We start from the raw sequence: 19,190 nt of genomic DNA on the forward strand, positions 1-19,190 counted from the left end.
GAAAGGTGTTATTTGGATTCATAATCTGAACCAAAGTTTCAATAAATAAGTGGATTATCTCCCCCTTCCTTTATCTCGATTTTATTATAAATATTGAAATTTATGTATATACAAATATATAAATGGATGCATATGGATTATATACTTAAATATGGAGACCACTGTGCCAACAGGGAATGATCCCAAACATTTGATGTTCAAGTCATAATGAACAGTCCTTCTTGCATTAGCTGCTTAGTGTCACTGGTAGAAAACATTTTTTACCTAGTATAGCATTTCTTTTATATTCATATAAATTGTCCATGTTCTGTTTTTCCAAAGATGCTTTGTAGATATTGATGAGTCAACAGATAGATATTAAAGTGGAAACAAAGGATCTCTATTTTGATTGATGTAAGCTTTGCTGTAATGTATTAATAACGTCATAACCAACTGCTTGACCTCTTTTTTTTTTTTTTAATTTTTTAAATGAAACCATGGACATGCTAAACTTGAACAGCTCCGAAAAGATTAAGGGGAAAATTGAGTAGATAGTTTTTAAAAGGGGGCTGAGATAATTTTCAATACAAAAGAAAAATCCTTTTCTTTTTTGGAACACAGCGTGAGAGAGTTCTTTGATTATTAGTGAGGTTAGCTGGATATTAGAAATGATAAAATAATTAAAACAGTTAATAATCAGGTCCAAGACTTCAAGGTATAAATGAATCAAATATTCAGGAAAGAGTGTATTTTCAAAAGTAAACATGAGTGTGTATGAATGTTTAGGGACATAAAATCATACAATGCGTACATCATGGAAAGACCCGTGAATAGAATAGTGCTTTTGAATTCACAAATAAATGCTCCTGGGGTGGCTTATGGTGTTGGTGCTGAATATTTTAAGAAATGCAAGATTTACTTATTAAGCTTACAGTAACATTTCCTGACTACTTATTGACCAAGTTAGTGATGGAGCTCTAATATTAAATCATACTATTTACTTTCTGAAGTCATAGGAAATTATAACACATATTACTTAAGAACTTCACTTTAATGCAGCAGGCATTTAGTCAGCACCTGTTATGTATAATGCACTGTACTCAAGGGTTAATTCAAGTTTTGTGAGGACTGAAGCTTATATAATTTGAGGATCCTTTTATGAAAAAAGAAAAAAAAATTGCAAATTCAAATTTAGGCACAGGGCCTTAAAAGAGGACCATGCAAGTGAGAAACCCTGAAGCTTCAAAAACTTCACAGTATATATGTCTTTGACTCTAATAGCTGCTATGGGAAATCAAAGATAACGAAGGCATAATCCCTACCTTGCTCAAGCTTAGAGTGAAATCTGTGCTAACCTTCAAGGATACTCCTATTAAAAAAAAAAAAAAAAGAGGAAAATGTATAAAAGGGCTTTGATCTCCTGGTAAAATAATTTTAGATTCCTTCTCGTTTAAAAATCTTTATTTCAGTTCTCTATATAGAACAGAGTCGTATCAAAGTCTTAGACAAATAAGGTCATTTCTTACAAGGGAACTATTTTTTACTCTCTTTATCTCCCATTACATAAACCATTCAATGGTGGTGGGTTGCAGTTACCATTATTATTTTAATAGGTTGAATTGACAAGCCATGCTCACTGTTGACTTTTTTGCAACTCAAGTAACTGTCAACAGATGGTAGTGATGATCTGTTATGCGATGGGGAACAAATGATAAAGGTGTCTTTTCATGTGACCTTTAAAGACATTAGAAAAATCTTCTCAAAATGCCATTCTGCATTGAAAATAATTACATGAATATTTAATTTTACTCTCGATGAAAGGTGAAATCACATCAGAGATATAAACACTATCAGATTTTTAAATAAAAACCTGAGCACAATAACATTAACCCATCTGTTCATTCATTCATTCATTCATTCACTCATTTATCCATTCATTCATGCATTGAATGGGGAGTGTCTCCTCTGCTCCAAGTACTGTAGTAGGCTTTGTGGTAGGGTGGCCAGTGGCATGGACACATTGCTATTCTCATGGAAACTACAGTCTTGTGGGGAACACATAATCAACAGTAATTCCTTAATAGTTCTCTAAAATTCTAATATTCTGCAGGTAGAAAACTACAAAGTCTTATTTTTATGTCTTGCTTTTCTATTATTGTTTAGAAGAAATAGTTTTAAGTATCAGAATTTTTTTTTTTTTGCATTTGGTTGTTTTATTCTAAACTTGACTCATTAATCTGTTTAACAACTAACTTTTGTGTTCCAAAATTTTACAGTCTATTGAAGTTTAAGTAGTTATATTCTCTTTTGAATTAAAATAAAGAATAGCTCCATAAGTCTGTCCTGAGATGCTGTACTTAAAATTCATGACATGAATACCTGGAGAGGATATTTAATCCTAAACACTGGCTCAGTTTGCTCCATTATAGATGGTGCCACTATCTTTATGCCCTTCTTCTCTTGATGAACCCTTTCTGTAACTTACATTCTTTGATTTCTTCCAATTATCAGGATCATGTGTCTACTCAAAGACATTCCTTTAGATACTTTTCTTAAAGGAACTCAAACTCTTCCTTGTTCCATGACACATTTAGATTCATTGGAACATGGCAAATAACTTAAAATTCTTTTACAAAGCAATTTCCACAAGGAACCAATGATAGTATTTGTATTTGTTGATTTTTATAAAATAAACAGAAACTGATGGCTAATGTAGCTATATTCTGGGTCCATTGAATTGCTTAACACTAGATGAAAATAATTTGGTGAAAATGTAGAAGAATTTGTGTTGTTTTATTTATAAAATTTCTTGTTGATTTTTATAAAATAAACAGAAACTGATGGCTAATGTAGCTATATTCTGGGTCCATTGAATTGCTTAACACTAGATGAAAATAATTTGGTGAAAATGTAGAAGAATTTGTGTTGTTTTATTTATAAAATTTCTTGTTGAAAGGAAGAGACTGGCCATTGACCCAAATTCACAATATAATTTATATCTGTTACACACAGGAACAAGTTTAGGATCATATGAATAATATCATATTTGTGAAAATAATGGTATGGACAAAGAAAATTTTAGAAAATTCATTTTATATTCATTTAAAGGGATTTAAATGGATTTTGTACACATTAAAATATTTGAAGGGCTGCACTTCCCTTCTTCCTGGATCTGTACTTCCTAGACATAAATACCACATCTGACATACTGCCCAAATCTGGAGTCTTTAAAACCTACAGGTGAGGTATACTTTGAATTGATTAAGTCAGTATGCTTTGTATGTATTGTTAACTCAGATATTTCATTAACTTTCCATTTTTATGGTTCATTAAAAACAGTTGTTTGAATCCCTAGAACAATAATTAAGTCATAATTTTTCTTAATTTTCGAATTATTGTTACATGATGCACAGATTAGTCATTGCCTCTTGTCTTTCATTTTTTTTTTCTTCCAGTAAAAGAAGCGTTGAGCCCTCTAAAATTTAACAGATGGAATCTCCCAGAAGTAGATCCAGAAACTATGCAAACCAGTGAACCATGGGTGTTTGCAGGTGGTGATATTGTTGGTGTGGCTAACACTACAGTGGAATCAGTGAATGATGGAAAGCAAGCTTCTTGGTACATTCACAAATATATACAGGTAGGCATTTGCCATCACTTTTAGCTAATTTTTTCCAATGGATATATACTTCTTCATTTATTTTTGCTACTCATTCATGTAAACATTTATATATGGTATATAATAACTATATATGACATCTGTCACATACATATATTTACTTAGTTAAAATTTTTTTTTTAACATGGACTGATAGGACAACTGTTTAGTTGATCGAAAATTCAGTGTGCATTTCTACAGGGAAATGCCATGAAGTTATTAGTTCTGCTGTGTTCAAAATATTTATCAATGGCTTAAAGACATAGATAATAAATTTATCAAGTCTGGATGGTACACAATATGGAAGTAGATAAGAGCTGTATTCCTAATGATCTTACATAGTCCAGAAAACTATGTTGTCTGTCCATTTGAATCAGATGAGTTCCTATCCATTTCCCAAATTATATGCACCTAACTGAAAAGAAAACAAATGTTTTATAAATTTCAATTGTAATTTTTTCACTCTTTAGTTTTATGAAACAAATGCAGAATGTAAAAATGATAAAACATAAAGTTGGACATACTCTTACAGTAACTGGGTGGTCATGGGGAAGAAAAAGGCCATAATTACTAGATCATAGTTGTCTCACTTTTTGACAAAATGCTTTGTTTTCTTCTTGCTCTGTAATTTAAGTGTAGATACAGTGATCTCCTTTCTATAAAATGTTTCTGGAAAAGTTTGCTCTTATTAATAAAATTCTTCTTTCTTTCCTATTTTGAGAAAGACTCTCTATTCATAACATGCTGTCTGCCTCTCTTTCAGTTTCTTTTGTTGGTCTCTCACATGCTAACAAAATTTACTTTGTCTTTAATGTCTCCTTGGATAGTTTTCTTCCTCTTTGCCATGATCATTTAGTCTTTATGGTCACCCTCCTATTTTTTTTCTGTAACCTATGCAGGACTTCTTACCTACCAGGGACAGCCTAGAGTTGGTATTGATTATATCATATTCTTTATGTTCAATTCACTGACCTAATCCCACCTCAGCCCAGCATCTCTGAGTAGTGGGCCTGGGATGTTGTGGTCTAGGCCGTAGTGTGGTATCCCAGGGCTCTAAGAATGGGTGTAACCAGCCTATAGGTCATGCATAGAGACAAAAGTGTGATTTAGGAAACAGTGTTTTGTGGAGATGACAAATCTAAAATAAGAATGCTGTCCAAATCACTCATAAGTCAAAAGGGACAAGGCTAGGAAGAAAAGGGGAAAGGAATGCAATTTTAACAGGCAGAAACCTGGGAACCCAAAGGAGCAAAGTTGGGAGTACCTCCAGCTCCAGTCTCTGCAGCACCTGTACTTTGGAGAGTCTCCATAGTCTCCGAAATACACAGAGGAGCGCTTCAGCTGCCCAGGATGGACTCCTGATTTGGCTCCTTTTGCTCTTTCTGTTGCAAAACTTATCACCCTATATTTCTATTTCCTAATTTTACTCTTCTTGTCACAGCACTCTCCATGGTCCCAGTTGCACCTCCGTATAACTCCCTCATCTGTATTTCCATCTGTGTAATTCCATGATATAGCTGTCTGCTGATAATCTTCACTTGTGTGCCTAATGTATATTTCAGATTCACTGGACATCACTTGGTTGCCTACACTTCTAATTCATTGCTATTAAACTAAACATACTCTTCTAAACCTGTTCCACCTCCAGTATTTAGCGTTTCTGACGTTTCTGACATTAATGTTTCTAACACTTCAAAGCCTCTTCAGTGTTCCTCAGACTTCTAGATTACTGATTTACAGATTACTCAGACTACTACAGTTTTCAAAATCAATTTTGAAACCAAAATAGGCCTGACAGCTTCTTCTTTTACTGAGTAATGGCATTAAAGCAAGCGTTCAAACACATGAAATTAAAACATTTACTAGATTATATATACAAGAAATAATAAGAAAGTTTGTGAGAAAAGTAGGAAACAATACAATCTCAGAATAAGCCACTTCTTAAGAAAGTATGCTTGAAAGATATACACTAGTGTGTTTACACACACATATTTTTCTCATTATAAAATAACACTTTTGTACACATCTTTACTTATGAACTATTTAAATTTTATTTTCCTCTTCTCTCTCTCTCTCTCTCTCTCTCTCTCTCTCTCGTATTTATCTGGTCAATTCTATCCCTGTAAAGACTCTTTCATACACTTACTTTAATTTGCTTGTTTTTTGTGCCAAATACAATTTTTGGTTGACCAGACATCTCACTGACCAGAAAGTCTGTTAACTTCTTGAAAAAATGAGAGTAGAATCAGAAGATAAGAGAAAAGGCTCTTGTGCTAGGCCAGATGAAACCTAGTGAATGCATTAATTTAGTTTGCAGGAATGAAAATGGTGGGAAGGCAGAGATACTAAACGGATTTGAAAGGTAAAATTGAGTGACGGACAGTGGAAAAATGGATGGGTTAATTTTTTTCTAAAGATTTAAATCCATTTATAGCTTTTAGATTAAAGTACACAGAGAATATTTACTATGTTTGTGATGATTGTGGTTTGGTCATACTTCACAATTATCATTCTAAAGGATTCCTAAGGGTGTTTTTCTTTTGACTTTTCTTTTATCTTTTTACTTCCCTGAATCTAATACATGTGTACTGAAAAAAATGAGCATTTTATTTAGCTTCCACTTATTCATAAAAGGAAAGAAACAGACTTTTTTAAAAAAGATTTATTTATTTATTTATTTATTTATTTATTTATTTATTTAACAGAGAAAGAGAGAGAGAAAGCACAAGTAGGGAGAGCAGCAGGCAGAGGGAGAGGGAGATGCAGACTCCCCGCTGAGCAGAGAGTCCGATGCGGGGCTTGATCCCAGGATCATTACCTGAGCCGGAGGCAGACCCTTAACCGACTGAGCCACCCAGACGCCCAGAAACAGAATTTTACATATGATGAAAAAGAAAAGTGCATGTGCTTTAAAAATACCTATTGCTAAGAATGATAGTATTTGAAATATAAAATAAAAAATTCCTGACCAGTAAGAGTTTTGGTTTTGGCTGAAGGCTTTAGACTTGTCAAACAAAGTGTTGAATTGCATTTTAAAAATGGAGTAGAAATGGAAAGCAGGTAAAATCTCTGTCAAGTAAAATCAACACTTCCGCCTTCCTGCCTGTTGGTTGCAAAGTGCTAAGCAGTGATAAAACTAAAAAGGAACATATAGACAAAGTGATATTTTTCTCTCTCCGCTCTGTCATTAACTTAGTTCTGGCCTCTATCGCCTCTTAAAATTGCCTCCACTTCTTCCCTTGTCAAATCCAGTGAGCCTGTCCTGCAGCCAGAGTCATCTTTCTGGAGTATAAGTTGGATCCTCATTTCTTCATTTAAAACCCTTCAGAGGCTCCTCTTTGCACTCAAGATAAAGCCTAATCTCCTTAGCTCGTGACGCTAACTTGAATTTCCCCTAGCACGCCAAGAGTTCTCCTGAATCTGGGCCTTTCCCCTACTCCCCTCATTTCATCTTGTCTCGATCCTACTCCTCCTTCAGGTCTTGCTTCCTCCTCCTCTTGCAGGCACATGGTCCTCCTGTGTGCTCAGTAGCAGCCTGTTTCCCTGACTGAAGCCTGCCTACCTGCACTGTCTCTGCACAGGCCAGTGGCCATGCTTATTTGTTACGTCCTCAAAATAAATACAGTAGTCATCTATTAAATAGGAAAAATACATAGAATGAGATAATTCATTTTAAAGAAATTTAAAGAGGAGTTAAGAAAACTAATGAGTTTGTTATATAAGTTCATTAACATTGTAAATAAATAATGTTTCCTTCAAATGCAACATCCGTTAAGAAAAATTTCATAATGCCTGAAGTGTATTCATGAATGAAGGTTTATCACTGCTTATCTTATGTTTTACATTAGTTTGGGGGGAAATGGAACACTAGATAGTGTACTTTAAAAATGATTTAATACACACATTATAGTATTAATTCATGCATGCAATCATTGCAATTGGATATTTTGAATTTATTTGTAATATGCTTTTTCAGACACATGTGATTATTTAAAGATATCCCTGTTGGGATTTCAGTCATTCCCATAGTTGTCTGAAGAGAGCTTCACTTATTTCATTAGTTAATTTGATCAGTTACCATTTATTGAGTACCAGCTGTTGGGCCCAAGACACTTGACTTTGGGAGAGTACCAAAGTGAATAAATGAGGAGAAGTAAAATACAGCAGTTAGAAATTTGGGCTCTGAATTAAAAAGACCTGATTTCAAACCCAGTTCCAATTCTTTCGAACAGTGTGACCTGAGGCAAGTTACTTCATCACTCCAGGATGTGGTCTTTTCAGGGGCAAATGAACTATTTATTAACAAATGAGCAATAATAATTAGAGTTTTAAAATGGTTTTAGAGAACAATTATAAAAATATGAGATTTTGAATAGAAAGCATAGTATAGGATTTTAACAGACAAAGATTAAAAGAGACTATTTCTGGTAATTATGAAAGCAATTTATTTAGCCATTTATTTATTCATCCATATACATCCACCTGTCTATCCGTGTAGTCATTCAGCATGGATTCATTCATTCAATAAACAATTTTTTTTAAAAATAGTGGTTTCATCCTTGGATAGTACTAATTTCTAGGTTTATAAATGTGAATTAAAACATGAAACTTGCCATTAATAACTTGCCATTACTACAACCAATAAATACTACAGTCTGGTAGGAAAGACAGAGGTGTAAACATGCATCTGATATAATATAATAAACAGTAATAAAAAATGTAAAGGCACAGGGTAGCATGGAAGAGATAATGATTGTTTCTATTTAGATGTGGGTATCAGGATGTGGAGTCAGCAAAGGCTTCATAAAAATCAAGATACAAATAAAGAAGGAGGATAAGAAAAACTGAGTGATTTGAATTAGTGGAACTTAAAGGGGACTGCTGGCTGACACTGTAGAGCTTGCTCACCACCCAGGGGAATCCCAGATGAGGGTACTAGGGGGCTGAAATCCTGACCAAACTCCACTCACCTAACAGAGGTATCTTTGTTGTGCTGCTTCTATTCAGAGGAAGGAGTGCTTTCCTTGAATTGTCACAAAGGTGCTTTCTGCTTGCGCTGTAAGACTTACACCTGTGCGGTGGCTTCTTTCAATTTCACCAAAAGGCGTTCTGGATTAGTGGAGGCCCTGAACATAGAGAGTATGTAGGAAAAATGGGAGAAAAGATCTGTGATTATACTGGGGTTAGGACATGATAAGAATACCCAGTTTAGGATTTTAATTTGGGGTAAATAATGAGGCAGAAATGTGGTAAGAGTTATTTGCATAAAGAAGTGGTTGTGTCAGATCTTGTATTAATATAGAGAGAAACATTTTCCAATTTGTCAACATTTCCCTCTTTAAAAGTCTTTATTTTATTTCATATTTTTAAAAAGATTTTCTTATTTATTTGAGAGAGAGTGAAAGAGAGCATGGGGGTGGGCAGGGGAGAGGGAGAAGCAGGCTTCCCACTGAGCAGGGAGCCAGACGGCTGGGCTGGATCCCAAGACCCTGAGATCATGACCTGAGCTGAAGGCAGATGCCTAACCGACTGAGCCACCCAGGCTCCCCTAAAAGTCTTTATTTTATGATATTAAACTTATTTGTCTTTAGTTGTGCTAATAGATGATCCAATATGACTTCACCTTTGTTGTTTATAATACTATGATGTTAGTAGGAGTCGAGGCATATTTGAATTTTTTTCTTCTGCTTGAATAAGAATTACTGAATATCTAAAATAATTTTGACAGTGTACTCTAAGAAAGAGTATGTAACTGCAAGAATGACTGTAGCTAAACAACAAAAAAAATTCTATTGATTTTAAAATTTATTGCACTTTCACTTGCATCTTTCCAGTGGATATATTTATTTAGCCAGTGTGCATGTGTGTGTCTGTGTGTATGTGTCTATATGCATGTGTACATGTATGTGGACAGATAGATAAAAAGTTCTGTACTAGGAAAAAAAGAAATTAACCACATAAACCCATCAACCTTTCTTCAAAAGGTGCTTTTAGCAATGTGTGAATGCAAGGATTACCCATGTGAAATAGAGAATAGACACATAATAAAATCGACAACTAATTTTACTACAACCAATAAATACTACAGTAGTCTAAGAGCAGAGATCAGTGTTGACTAGAATTATTGGAGAAGACTCATGAAAGAAGTGCTCCCTGAATTTTACCCTCCTTGGAACATACCTGTTCTATTTACTGTCATTGTAATAATAGCTACGATTTGTTTAGCCTCTAATATACATTGTGTATGTTTTGGTTACAATGGGTATCATTATCTTTATATTTTTATTTCTTTAAAGGTTTTATTTATTTATTTAAGAGGGTGAGAAAGAGAGAGAGGGAGAGAGAGTGCGAGTGGAGGGGGGCAGAAAGGGGGTAGAGAGAGAGAGAGAGAGAGAATGAATCTCAAGCAGACTTGAGCTTGGAGCCTAGTGTGGGGCTGGATCTCAACCCTGAGATAATGACCTAAGCTGAAATCAAGAATTGCAGGTTTAACTGACTGAGCCACCCAGGCACCCCCATGAGTATCATTATCTTTATTTTGTAGCTTTTAAAAATAAAGTCTCAATAGATAAAGAAACCTATTCTAGTTTAAGTATTGTCTTAGTAATGAAGCCATTGAACATATATATTTCCCCCTGGATTGAACTACTTTTCTGATACTTTTCAACTCTGAATTCTTGCTCTTGCTAATCATCTGCAGTCCTAGACATCTTCCCCTACAATATGTGTTAAAATTTAAAAATAAAATAATGCATTAGGAGTGTGCCTGAGAGTTCCTCTATAGTTGAAACTATAGAGAAGAAGATTGTGATTGGAGGCTGTAGCTTATGTATAACTTAGTTCTGTTTAAAAATATACCTTAACCAGAATGATTAACTGACTAGAAAAGTTCTAAGATTAGTCCACATCTCCTAACTTCTGGGGAAATAAAATAGAGGGATAATTAGCTCAATTAATATAATTAAAGACCTAAATTTAATTGTTAATTGAGGATAAAGATGAGGCACTTTAATTATATAGGTAAATCCAGAAATTTATTAACAATAAATTGGTTAAATCCAGAACATTCATTTAAAAAACAGAGGAATATGAAAAAGTTCTCTTCGTCTAGGAGAAAAAAATCAGTAATTAGTTGATTAATCTGAAAAAGTTAAAATGGGGAATTATAAAAAGGATATACACATATGTTAAGCCTGTCATTTTATTTTAAAACACATAGATATTTTCTCCTTTTCGTTTTTCAAAAAAAAAAAAAAGCAGAATCAAGTTCTTTTTAATCTTATGGTTAGAGTTCTATCATGTTTCTCGTGTAAACTTGTTTATAATATACTGCCTACAACTTCTGGTTTTGTTTTTTTAAAGTCGAGCCATACCTTCAAGAAACACAAAGCAATTCCTGGATTTTTGTATGGTTGCTCCGTCGGTCATTTCATTTGTTTAACCTGCATCTAATTTGATAGCAACTTCTTTTTTAGCAACTCACCTTTATCATGGCTTTCAAAAATGAATATTCAACTTAGTTTTCACAGACTCAACCCCCTTTCTTTTCACATTCATATAGCTCTTCTATTTATATAATTTTAATTTACATTTAAAACCAACACAAACCGGGTAAGGAACATACAACTGATTCAATAAGCACACAACTGAAGTGGGGGAGTAGAAAGTTCATAGACACACAGGTACCCTCCTCATTGCAGAGATTCAGCACTCCTTGTCCCTCCTTTGTGTCTCACAGAAGAACGGGAGAGAAGAAATTAGTCCAGTGAGTCTGTTAGGTGCAACCAACTTGTTAAGGGAAACCGTATGATGCCTAAGATCCTTCTTTACCAAAGGCAAGTCTTAATACAAAATGTATTTACAAAATGGTATTATTAATCGACAAAAATGTCAGTAATTTACCAAAATACAATTATTTAGAAAATTGGGCACTTACTTTGTTTTAGTATTAACATATAAACACATTTTGTCACAAAAAAGTAGAGGAAAAAGCCTATATGTTATCTCACCAGGCTACATCCTCCACTTAGAGCAAACTTGTAAATAGAATGCAGGCTAAGTGCTTCTAAATTCTAATTCTAGAAAAGAAGCTTGATTTCTCTGAAGTAGTCATGGTCGTTCTGAGAAGATGATCTTACCAACATGAGACATCTTGTCAAATAAAATCGGTCCAAATATGAAAATTATCATCTCAAAACCTATGGATTTGATTACATTATTAGAGCAGTCCTCCATGTAATTATTTTGTGATTCAGAGTTCTATTTTAAATTTACTATCTTTTAGATGCAACATTAAAACAGCCCAGTATTTATTACTAGTAGTGGAAGGGATCGAGTAAACTTAGGTGTTGCTGCAGGAGAAGCAGTTTCAGTGGTATAAAGATCAATATTGAGTGACAAAAGACAAGGGTTATTAGTAGAAAGATAAATATGAAAAGAATAGGTAAGGGATTGAAATTCAAATAAAGGAAAAAATTATATAAATATGGACAAGAAATGAAAAGAAGACCTCTTTTCTTTCAGGTAGAATTCTTTCTGTGAAATTCAAAAACTATGAGAAACTGCAGAGGATAAGAAAGGAGGCATTGGGACGTTAAACATATTTTTAAAAAATAAGTTTTGTTGCTGTGTTTACAAGTGATTTTGGGAGTCACTGAATTGAAGTTGAATGGTTACACAGTACTGTTTATTCGCTGCCACCACTTGAGATCAGCTTTTAGCAACAACAAAACGTTATTTTTTTTTTTTCATTTTTGGTTTCTAGTGGTTCTATTATATATGTGAGTTTGCCTGTGTGCATCTTCCCAAAGGATATTCTTTTTGTTTCTTCCTCAAACTTTATCCTTTATTAAACATGCTCTATTCCTATAATAAGTATCCACATTAAGATGCCTGATACTGTTTTGATTATTTTCTTTATGAATCTGTGTTATTCTTTCCAACTTGTCAATCCCCCTTGAAACTAATTCTTGTGACGGAATTATCTTTGAACATATACACGAGAGACACACATAAATATTCTGGCATCACACCGGGTCTAAAATGTTTTTCTTTCTTTTTTTTTTTTTTTTAAGAGTTTTTATTTATTTATTTGACAGAGATAGAGACAGCCAGCGAGAGAGGGAACACAAGCAGGGGGAGTGGGAGAGGAAGAAGCAGGCTCATAGTGGAGGAGCCTGACATGGGGCTCGATCCCGTAACACCGGGATCACGCCCTGAGCCGAAGGCAGACGCTTAACCGCTGTGCCACCCAGGCGCCCCCTAAAATGTTTTTCTTAACTGTATAGGATCCCAGAGCACAGGTGTCTTTTAAGTTTTCTCTTTCTATGGTGTTTTCCAGCTGTACAGTGAAGCGTATATGAAATTTTCATGAACATTATAGTGAAGTTCTCTAACAGTTAATGTGGTTCTACTCAGTTGTATATTGTATATGGGTCCGTTTTGAAATAGATGTTTGTAAAGTTCTTCAAAACTATTATAAATTCCTTGCATTGATGACCTACTCTTCTCCTACTTGAGGTTTTTGTGTGTTTTCCTTAGGTTTGATTGCAGCTCTAAAGAATCCGTAGTTGTTGAGGGAACTAGGTATCTCGGGGGATTGGTAATGAGATACAGAGCCTTTAACCTCTTGGTCACTAGTTCAAATCTGCCCCAGGTCAAGAGTGACAGAAAGTCATTATCATCTGATGGCAGTTCAATAGGCTATGTGAAATGAATTTGTGATTTCAGTACCTAGAGGAGAGAGAGATTCATGCCATAGTCTCACCATTGAGTGAGTGAGCAAAGATGGTAGTTGTGATTTTAGTTTGAGGAGAAAGGAGGAGTTCAATCATAGCTAAGTATTCCATTTTTTGGAGCTGAGACTTCTTTTGGTGGATTTGTTGATGCAATGGCTTAGGGTGGCTAGGCTTGCCCTTGTGTTGGTTTGTGATTTGAGGCAGTGAGATGTACACCCATAGGAATCCCTATCTGTCATTGTTGCTAATGAGGTACAATTCAGCATCACTAAATTGACTTCTAAAAAGTTATTTCAGTCCCAGATGGTGATTAATTCGAGATTGAAAGTGACATCATTCATGTCTCCTGTTTCTTCAGTGCCCTTCTGCATATATTTTTAAAATGTTTCCTTTTCCCTTTTAATCATATTATTAATTTTATCTACATTTGGACATATGACTGAACATTTAGAGGCCTATTCATTCTTGTCAATCTTTCACATGAGAAATACTGAGTTAACAAACAAGAATAGAAAATTGTTAAGGACACTTTGAAGATGGGGAATTAAAAACTGAGCACAGTGAGAAAGGATCATTGCTATAAAGTTAATTGAATTATGTGCATTCATATCAATAAATGAAATCTTTCACCTTCTGCCACTTTTAGGGTTGGAGATTATGTGAGGGATTTTGTCTTTCTAATATCTTTAGTGAACAGTCAGGTTATTAAAACTTTTTGGGATCTCTTTTAAAGGAATTACCTTTCTAAAGAGGACAAAGGCATATGTTTATACTTGAAAGATTTATAAGATCACAGCATTTTCTTCATAATGGAATATTTACATTTTTATTTTATAGCAGGCTCACTGATTTTCAAAAAGAACCCACATTGTTGGATTGTAAGGATTTTAAAGCTATCTCTGATAATTTTTATGTGAAAATAAAATCTAAAGAATGATAGCTACCATGGCTCATATTAAAGATTACTGCTCTGTACAAAGATGAGCAGTTGCTAAAAATATGACAGTCTGGGATTTTAGAAAACAAACTTGGAGGAACTTATCTATGTCCAAATCTCCATGGCTTAGAAAAACTTCAGTGCCAACTTTGAAGACACTTGTTATCATTATCATTGCTTAGAATATCATGTTAATTTCACATCTTCAAAGGCATTCTTTTGCCCTGAAATATACCAGTGGTTTCTACAATATCTGAAGAACTATGATTTGAGAATTAGAAATTTAAATTGCACAGGCTTAATATTAGAGCATTTCCGTTACCCTTTGCAGGTTTTGAGGCAGCTTATTCGACCTTACAGTCTCACCAGGAAGCTAATGGGAAAGCCTTGCAGCAATCTTCACAGGAAAGTTTCCAAATGTCAAGTGTCATCTTTCCAGCTGTTAGATGAATGGGTAGCCAAGAGGCATTTATTTGGGTGTGCAGCCCCTGTGAAATCTGGGTGAGGCAAGAGAAAAGGCTATAATTTGGTGGTTAGTTTACCAGTATTGGTATAGTTGCAGATCTCCTTGCCAGGCAAAGGACTTCATTTTGTGGTTTAATGATTGACAACCAACTGCAGTGTTCCTGCACTTAGAGAATAAAAATGCCTTAAAAAAAAAAAAAGAGGCATCATCGATATGTCATACTAATTTTTGAATCCTTCACTGCTTCAGATAAAAACAATCTTATCGACAGAGCTGGCTTCTTCTTTTCTAAATCCCTCTCCAACTGAGAGGAGGTAAGACTTTTCAAATGACAACTGTATTAAAATCTTGAGACCTATTGAAAAAGTGTCCTTCAGTTTAAGATATATTGCAAACTCTTTAATTCCTATGTTAAAAGAAGATTGATATGAATCATTGGCCACTGTCAGGTTGAAAAACAATGAATATCAATAAAAAGACAGTTTTAAATCATAATGGATTCAGTTTGAGATAGTGATAGACTCCAAAAAATAATATTGAAGTATGTCATGGCTAAATGCTGTTTCCATGCTAAGTTTTTCCACTTGGTCAGGATCACGGTATTGAAATGACTTCAGCCTGATTTCTCATTGGTAAACTGTGCCTTTAGACTGAACTAGAATCAAAAGTGCATGTGATCTCATTTTTATCCCCTCCAGTGAGAAGTGGTGAAGTTAAATTTGCTTAGAGTCATTGAAAAATGAAGTCCGTTTCAAGTGTTTATAAATAAGCATACAATAAGCCCTATAGACTGTCTATAGAGTTTGCCTTTTTGATGGTTCCGCCATATTAATTTTTTATGAATTCCCTAGATAAATATTTCAAAATAATTATTAAGGATCAGAAGCTTGACTTTTTTTCTATTAAAATTTCTGTTTGTAAAAATGTGTAGCTTTTTGTGTATGAACGGGGATTTACTTTTTATAGCATCTATATGTTGTAAAAGGAAATCAAGGAAAAAATAGGAATGAGCCTATATCCAATGGAGCTATGAAAACGAAACTATCTAGTTGGTGATAGGGAAAGAAAATACCATGACTAATAAGTGATTTTAATGCCTTTTATTGACTTTATATAGGGTTCCAAACCTTTATTAAATGGCAGCGTTTGACCTGAAAAGTAATTTAAAATGAAATTGTCTCCATAAAGGCAGAATATATCCTTACCAATATAGCAGTAGATTGCTACTTCAGGTAGATAACTCAAGATTAGAATGGTTAAAAAAATAACTGAAAAATCTGATCCATGCCATACTGAACCTGACCTCAGTAGGTGCTGAGGGAGTATGAAAGAAATTAGCCACTGTGAGGTCAATTGGTCCAAATGGGCTATAGGTGTCACGAATTCCATGCCAAATCAACACCTTGATGCCTGGGGCTGTGTGGCACTCATGAAAATATCGCAGTAGAACGAAGCACCAAGAATGTTTAGCTTGCTGGTGGAAATTTAAATGCAAAAATTTTAATCAGAACTTTGTTCCTCTACATTCAGTGATTTAGTAAAGTTGAGTCTTATACTAAGTTGTGAAGGATTAAATTGAAAATATCTAGATACAGGTGGTATAATGAAAGCCTAAAGGCCAGGAGACCTGGGTTCAAATCCTGACTTAATTACTCATTAGTTCTGCCTTTGGACCTTTGGGAATGTCGCATTGCCTTTTGGTTATCTCACTTACGGCTCTGAGACAGCACAATGTAGTCACAGAGGTGGAATTCTCAGCTCAAGGACTTAAAAATGTTTAAAATCTCAGATGTGTTATCTTGAGCCTCACTATCTTTATCCATAAAAAATATGAGATTATAGTATTTTATGCTCCTGAAACCCAAATTATATGTTAAAAATAAAGAATCTAATTTATCAAATAGCTGTTATATGTTGATTATCTTTTTAGAGGCTTAACATTCACATCATACTCAAAATTATGCCTGCCAGAGTAACTATTTTTTTCCCCATTTTACAAATTAGAAAACGTATGCTAAATTTTGTTGAGATGGCTATGGCCCTGGAAATATTTGACTCAACCACTTAACATATGGGTCAGATAGGTGAGGAACAGATTTTAAAAGAGTCAACTCAACTCATAGGAAAATTCACTCAGAAGAAAAGAACCATAATAGAACTATCTGAAACGGATTTAAAATATTAAAGATCCCCAAAGAGATAAAGACAGCAATAGCATCTGTAGAAAAGAACGGGAGAAATGTAATGCCTTTGTCAAGGTGTTGATAGTATGGCCTGCTGGGGCTAGAACCCAGGTTTTTTCATTCTCAGCCCTACTGTTCTCAATAATCATCGTGCCCTGTCTTCCCCGTGTCCTTTGGGTAAGCTTCAGTCGAGCATATGGAAGGCAGAACACATAAGTAAGTCTCTGCCAGTCATCAGAGAACTCTGTGCCAGAGACAGGATGAGAACAATGGCACTGGACTTTGATAATCCATGAACTGGTCCTCAGAATGATCTTCATTTTTGGATCCCTTGTCATGCACTGCATGGTCACTGTATGCCAGACAACATCCCATGGGAATGTAGCCTTCAAGGTGATTCTTTGTCAGTTTCGTTCTCTGGTATCCTCAGTGCCTAGAACAATGCCTACCTGATAGTAGCTGGTTGACCAATAAAATGCCTACCCTATGGCAGCCACTTGATAACTATGACTGAAAAACTGAATGTGCTGAGGAAATCTTTTAGATTATGGGGCACACAAAGCAGACCATACAAATTCACGCGGCTCATTGATGACAAATAACTACTTAGACTGCTCAGATAGGCGGTGGTGTACAGTTATCATGGAAACAGAAGAGTAGAAATGAGCATACCAGTGCATTACGATTTTTCCCCTGTGATCCTCGCCACCATTCTTTACAAGAGGTATTTTAAAGGTGGGACAAATGAGTTTCAAAGTGGTCTGACTGACCTGTCTCGGGTCCAGAAGTAATATCTGAGCGACCGTATTAGTTTGTCCCTGCATCCCATCCCCACCTTAGCCTATTTCAGCGACTTGTCCTCCCAGAAATACAAGGGTTAATAGGTTAACAGAAAAGCAGGTATTGCCTGGTAGGTTGTTGACTTACAATTTTGAGCTTTTTATTCCAAGTCTTAATATTTAACATTGCTGTTGTCACCTTTCTTAAATGTCAGCTTCTTTTATTTACCTTCATCACTCTCACCTTGATCATGCTGAGTCTTTGTGCTGCATGGATTTGCTGTCAGGCACCACCCTGTGCTGGTCACCAGGCTTTTCTTACACTAGTCATTGACATCTTGTCGGCAGTGTCACCACCTATGCCACTGGGCCTGCGAATATGGCAATTGTTACCTTACTGATTGACACTTTTGAAAATTTGTCAACATGTTATTTATTATTTTTGTGGGGGGTGGGGTCCTCAGCTAACTTACAAACCACTTCTCAAAGTTAATTCACTAGTTTATCCTTTCACCAAACCCCTTGGGGTTTATGACTTAGGGCCTCTGTGTAATAGTCTGTGTGCTATTTTCTTAATGAATGAAATTATAATTAGTAGAAGGTAAAAGAAACCAATGTTATTGCAGTAGCTCAATTGATAAATTGAACCATTCATTTCAGAGTCAGAGAGTATACCAGAACTGTTGGTATATACATGACTCTGCTCACCTCCTTCTCACATCTGCTCAGATGTTACTTTATTAAAGAAGCCTCCGTGGGCACCAAATGAAAACGTACCCTGCCCCTAGCCCACTACTGCCTAACCCACATGTACTCTGCATTCTGTTTCTGAGGAGAAGCCACTTGAAAACACACTATTTTGGGTTCCTGGACACAATTGCAGTGTATGGTTATGAGGGGGTAGGGGATCCCCCTGCTGCAAAGCAATACTTGGAACACAAATTGGATATTCTGTAATTTAACTCAGTTCCAACACTATCTACCTTGAAATAGCATCAAATCCCACAAGTAAGCACAGTTATGCCAGACTGTCCCTCCTTCTCCCCTCCCCTGCCACTTCACATGCCAGTCACAAGCCCAGGTTACCACCTCTGGTTTTTTTTTTTTTTTTTTTTTTTTTTTTTTTTTTTACCAATGAGCTGTAGATTGGAGGTTTCAATGACCCCGTCCAACTCAGGATGCCAATCTTAAGTCCAGGTTGGTACCTGTACTTCTGACCAACTGGCTATAGATCAGAGGTTCCTGTGACTGCCTCTTTGGGTTTAATATTTGCTAGAGTGGCTCGCAGAACTCAGAGAAACATTGTACTTACTAGCTCACTGGTTTATTATAAAAGGATGTAATTCAGGAGCCGCTGGGTGGAAGAGATGTGCAGGGCAAGTATGGAGAAAGGGTGCAGAGCTTCCCTGCCCTCCCCAGGTGCACCTCTCTCCCCGATCTCCACCTGTATG

At 35.4% G+C, this 19,190-nt stretch overlaps 1 protein-coding gene across 3 annotated transcripts in view; it reads left to right on the forward strand.

Moving 5' to 3' along the window:
* Nucleotides 1-19,190, forward strand: part of DPYD (dihydropyrimidine dehydrogenase) — a 788,803-nt gene that overhangs the window by 390,501 nt on the left and 379,112 nt on the right. For all 3 annotated transcript variants that reach the window (XM_026497557.4, XM_057310448.1, XM_048220250.2), the window contains exon 12: nt 3,435-3,619. In XM_026497557.4, coding sequence (XP_026353342.2) covers nt 3,435-3,619 — 185 coding nt within the window. The remainder of the gene's footprint in view (nt 1-3,434; nt 3,620-19,190) is intronic.

Source organism: Ursus arctos, unplaced genomic scaffold, assembly GCF_023065955.2.
Source record: "Ursus arctos isolate Adak ecotype North America unplaced genomic scaffold, UrsArc2.0 scaffold_12, whole genome shotgun sequence".
NCBI lineage: Eukaryota > Metazoa > Chordata > Mammalia > Carnivora > Ursidae > Ursus > Ursus arctos.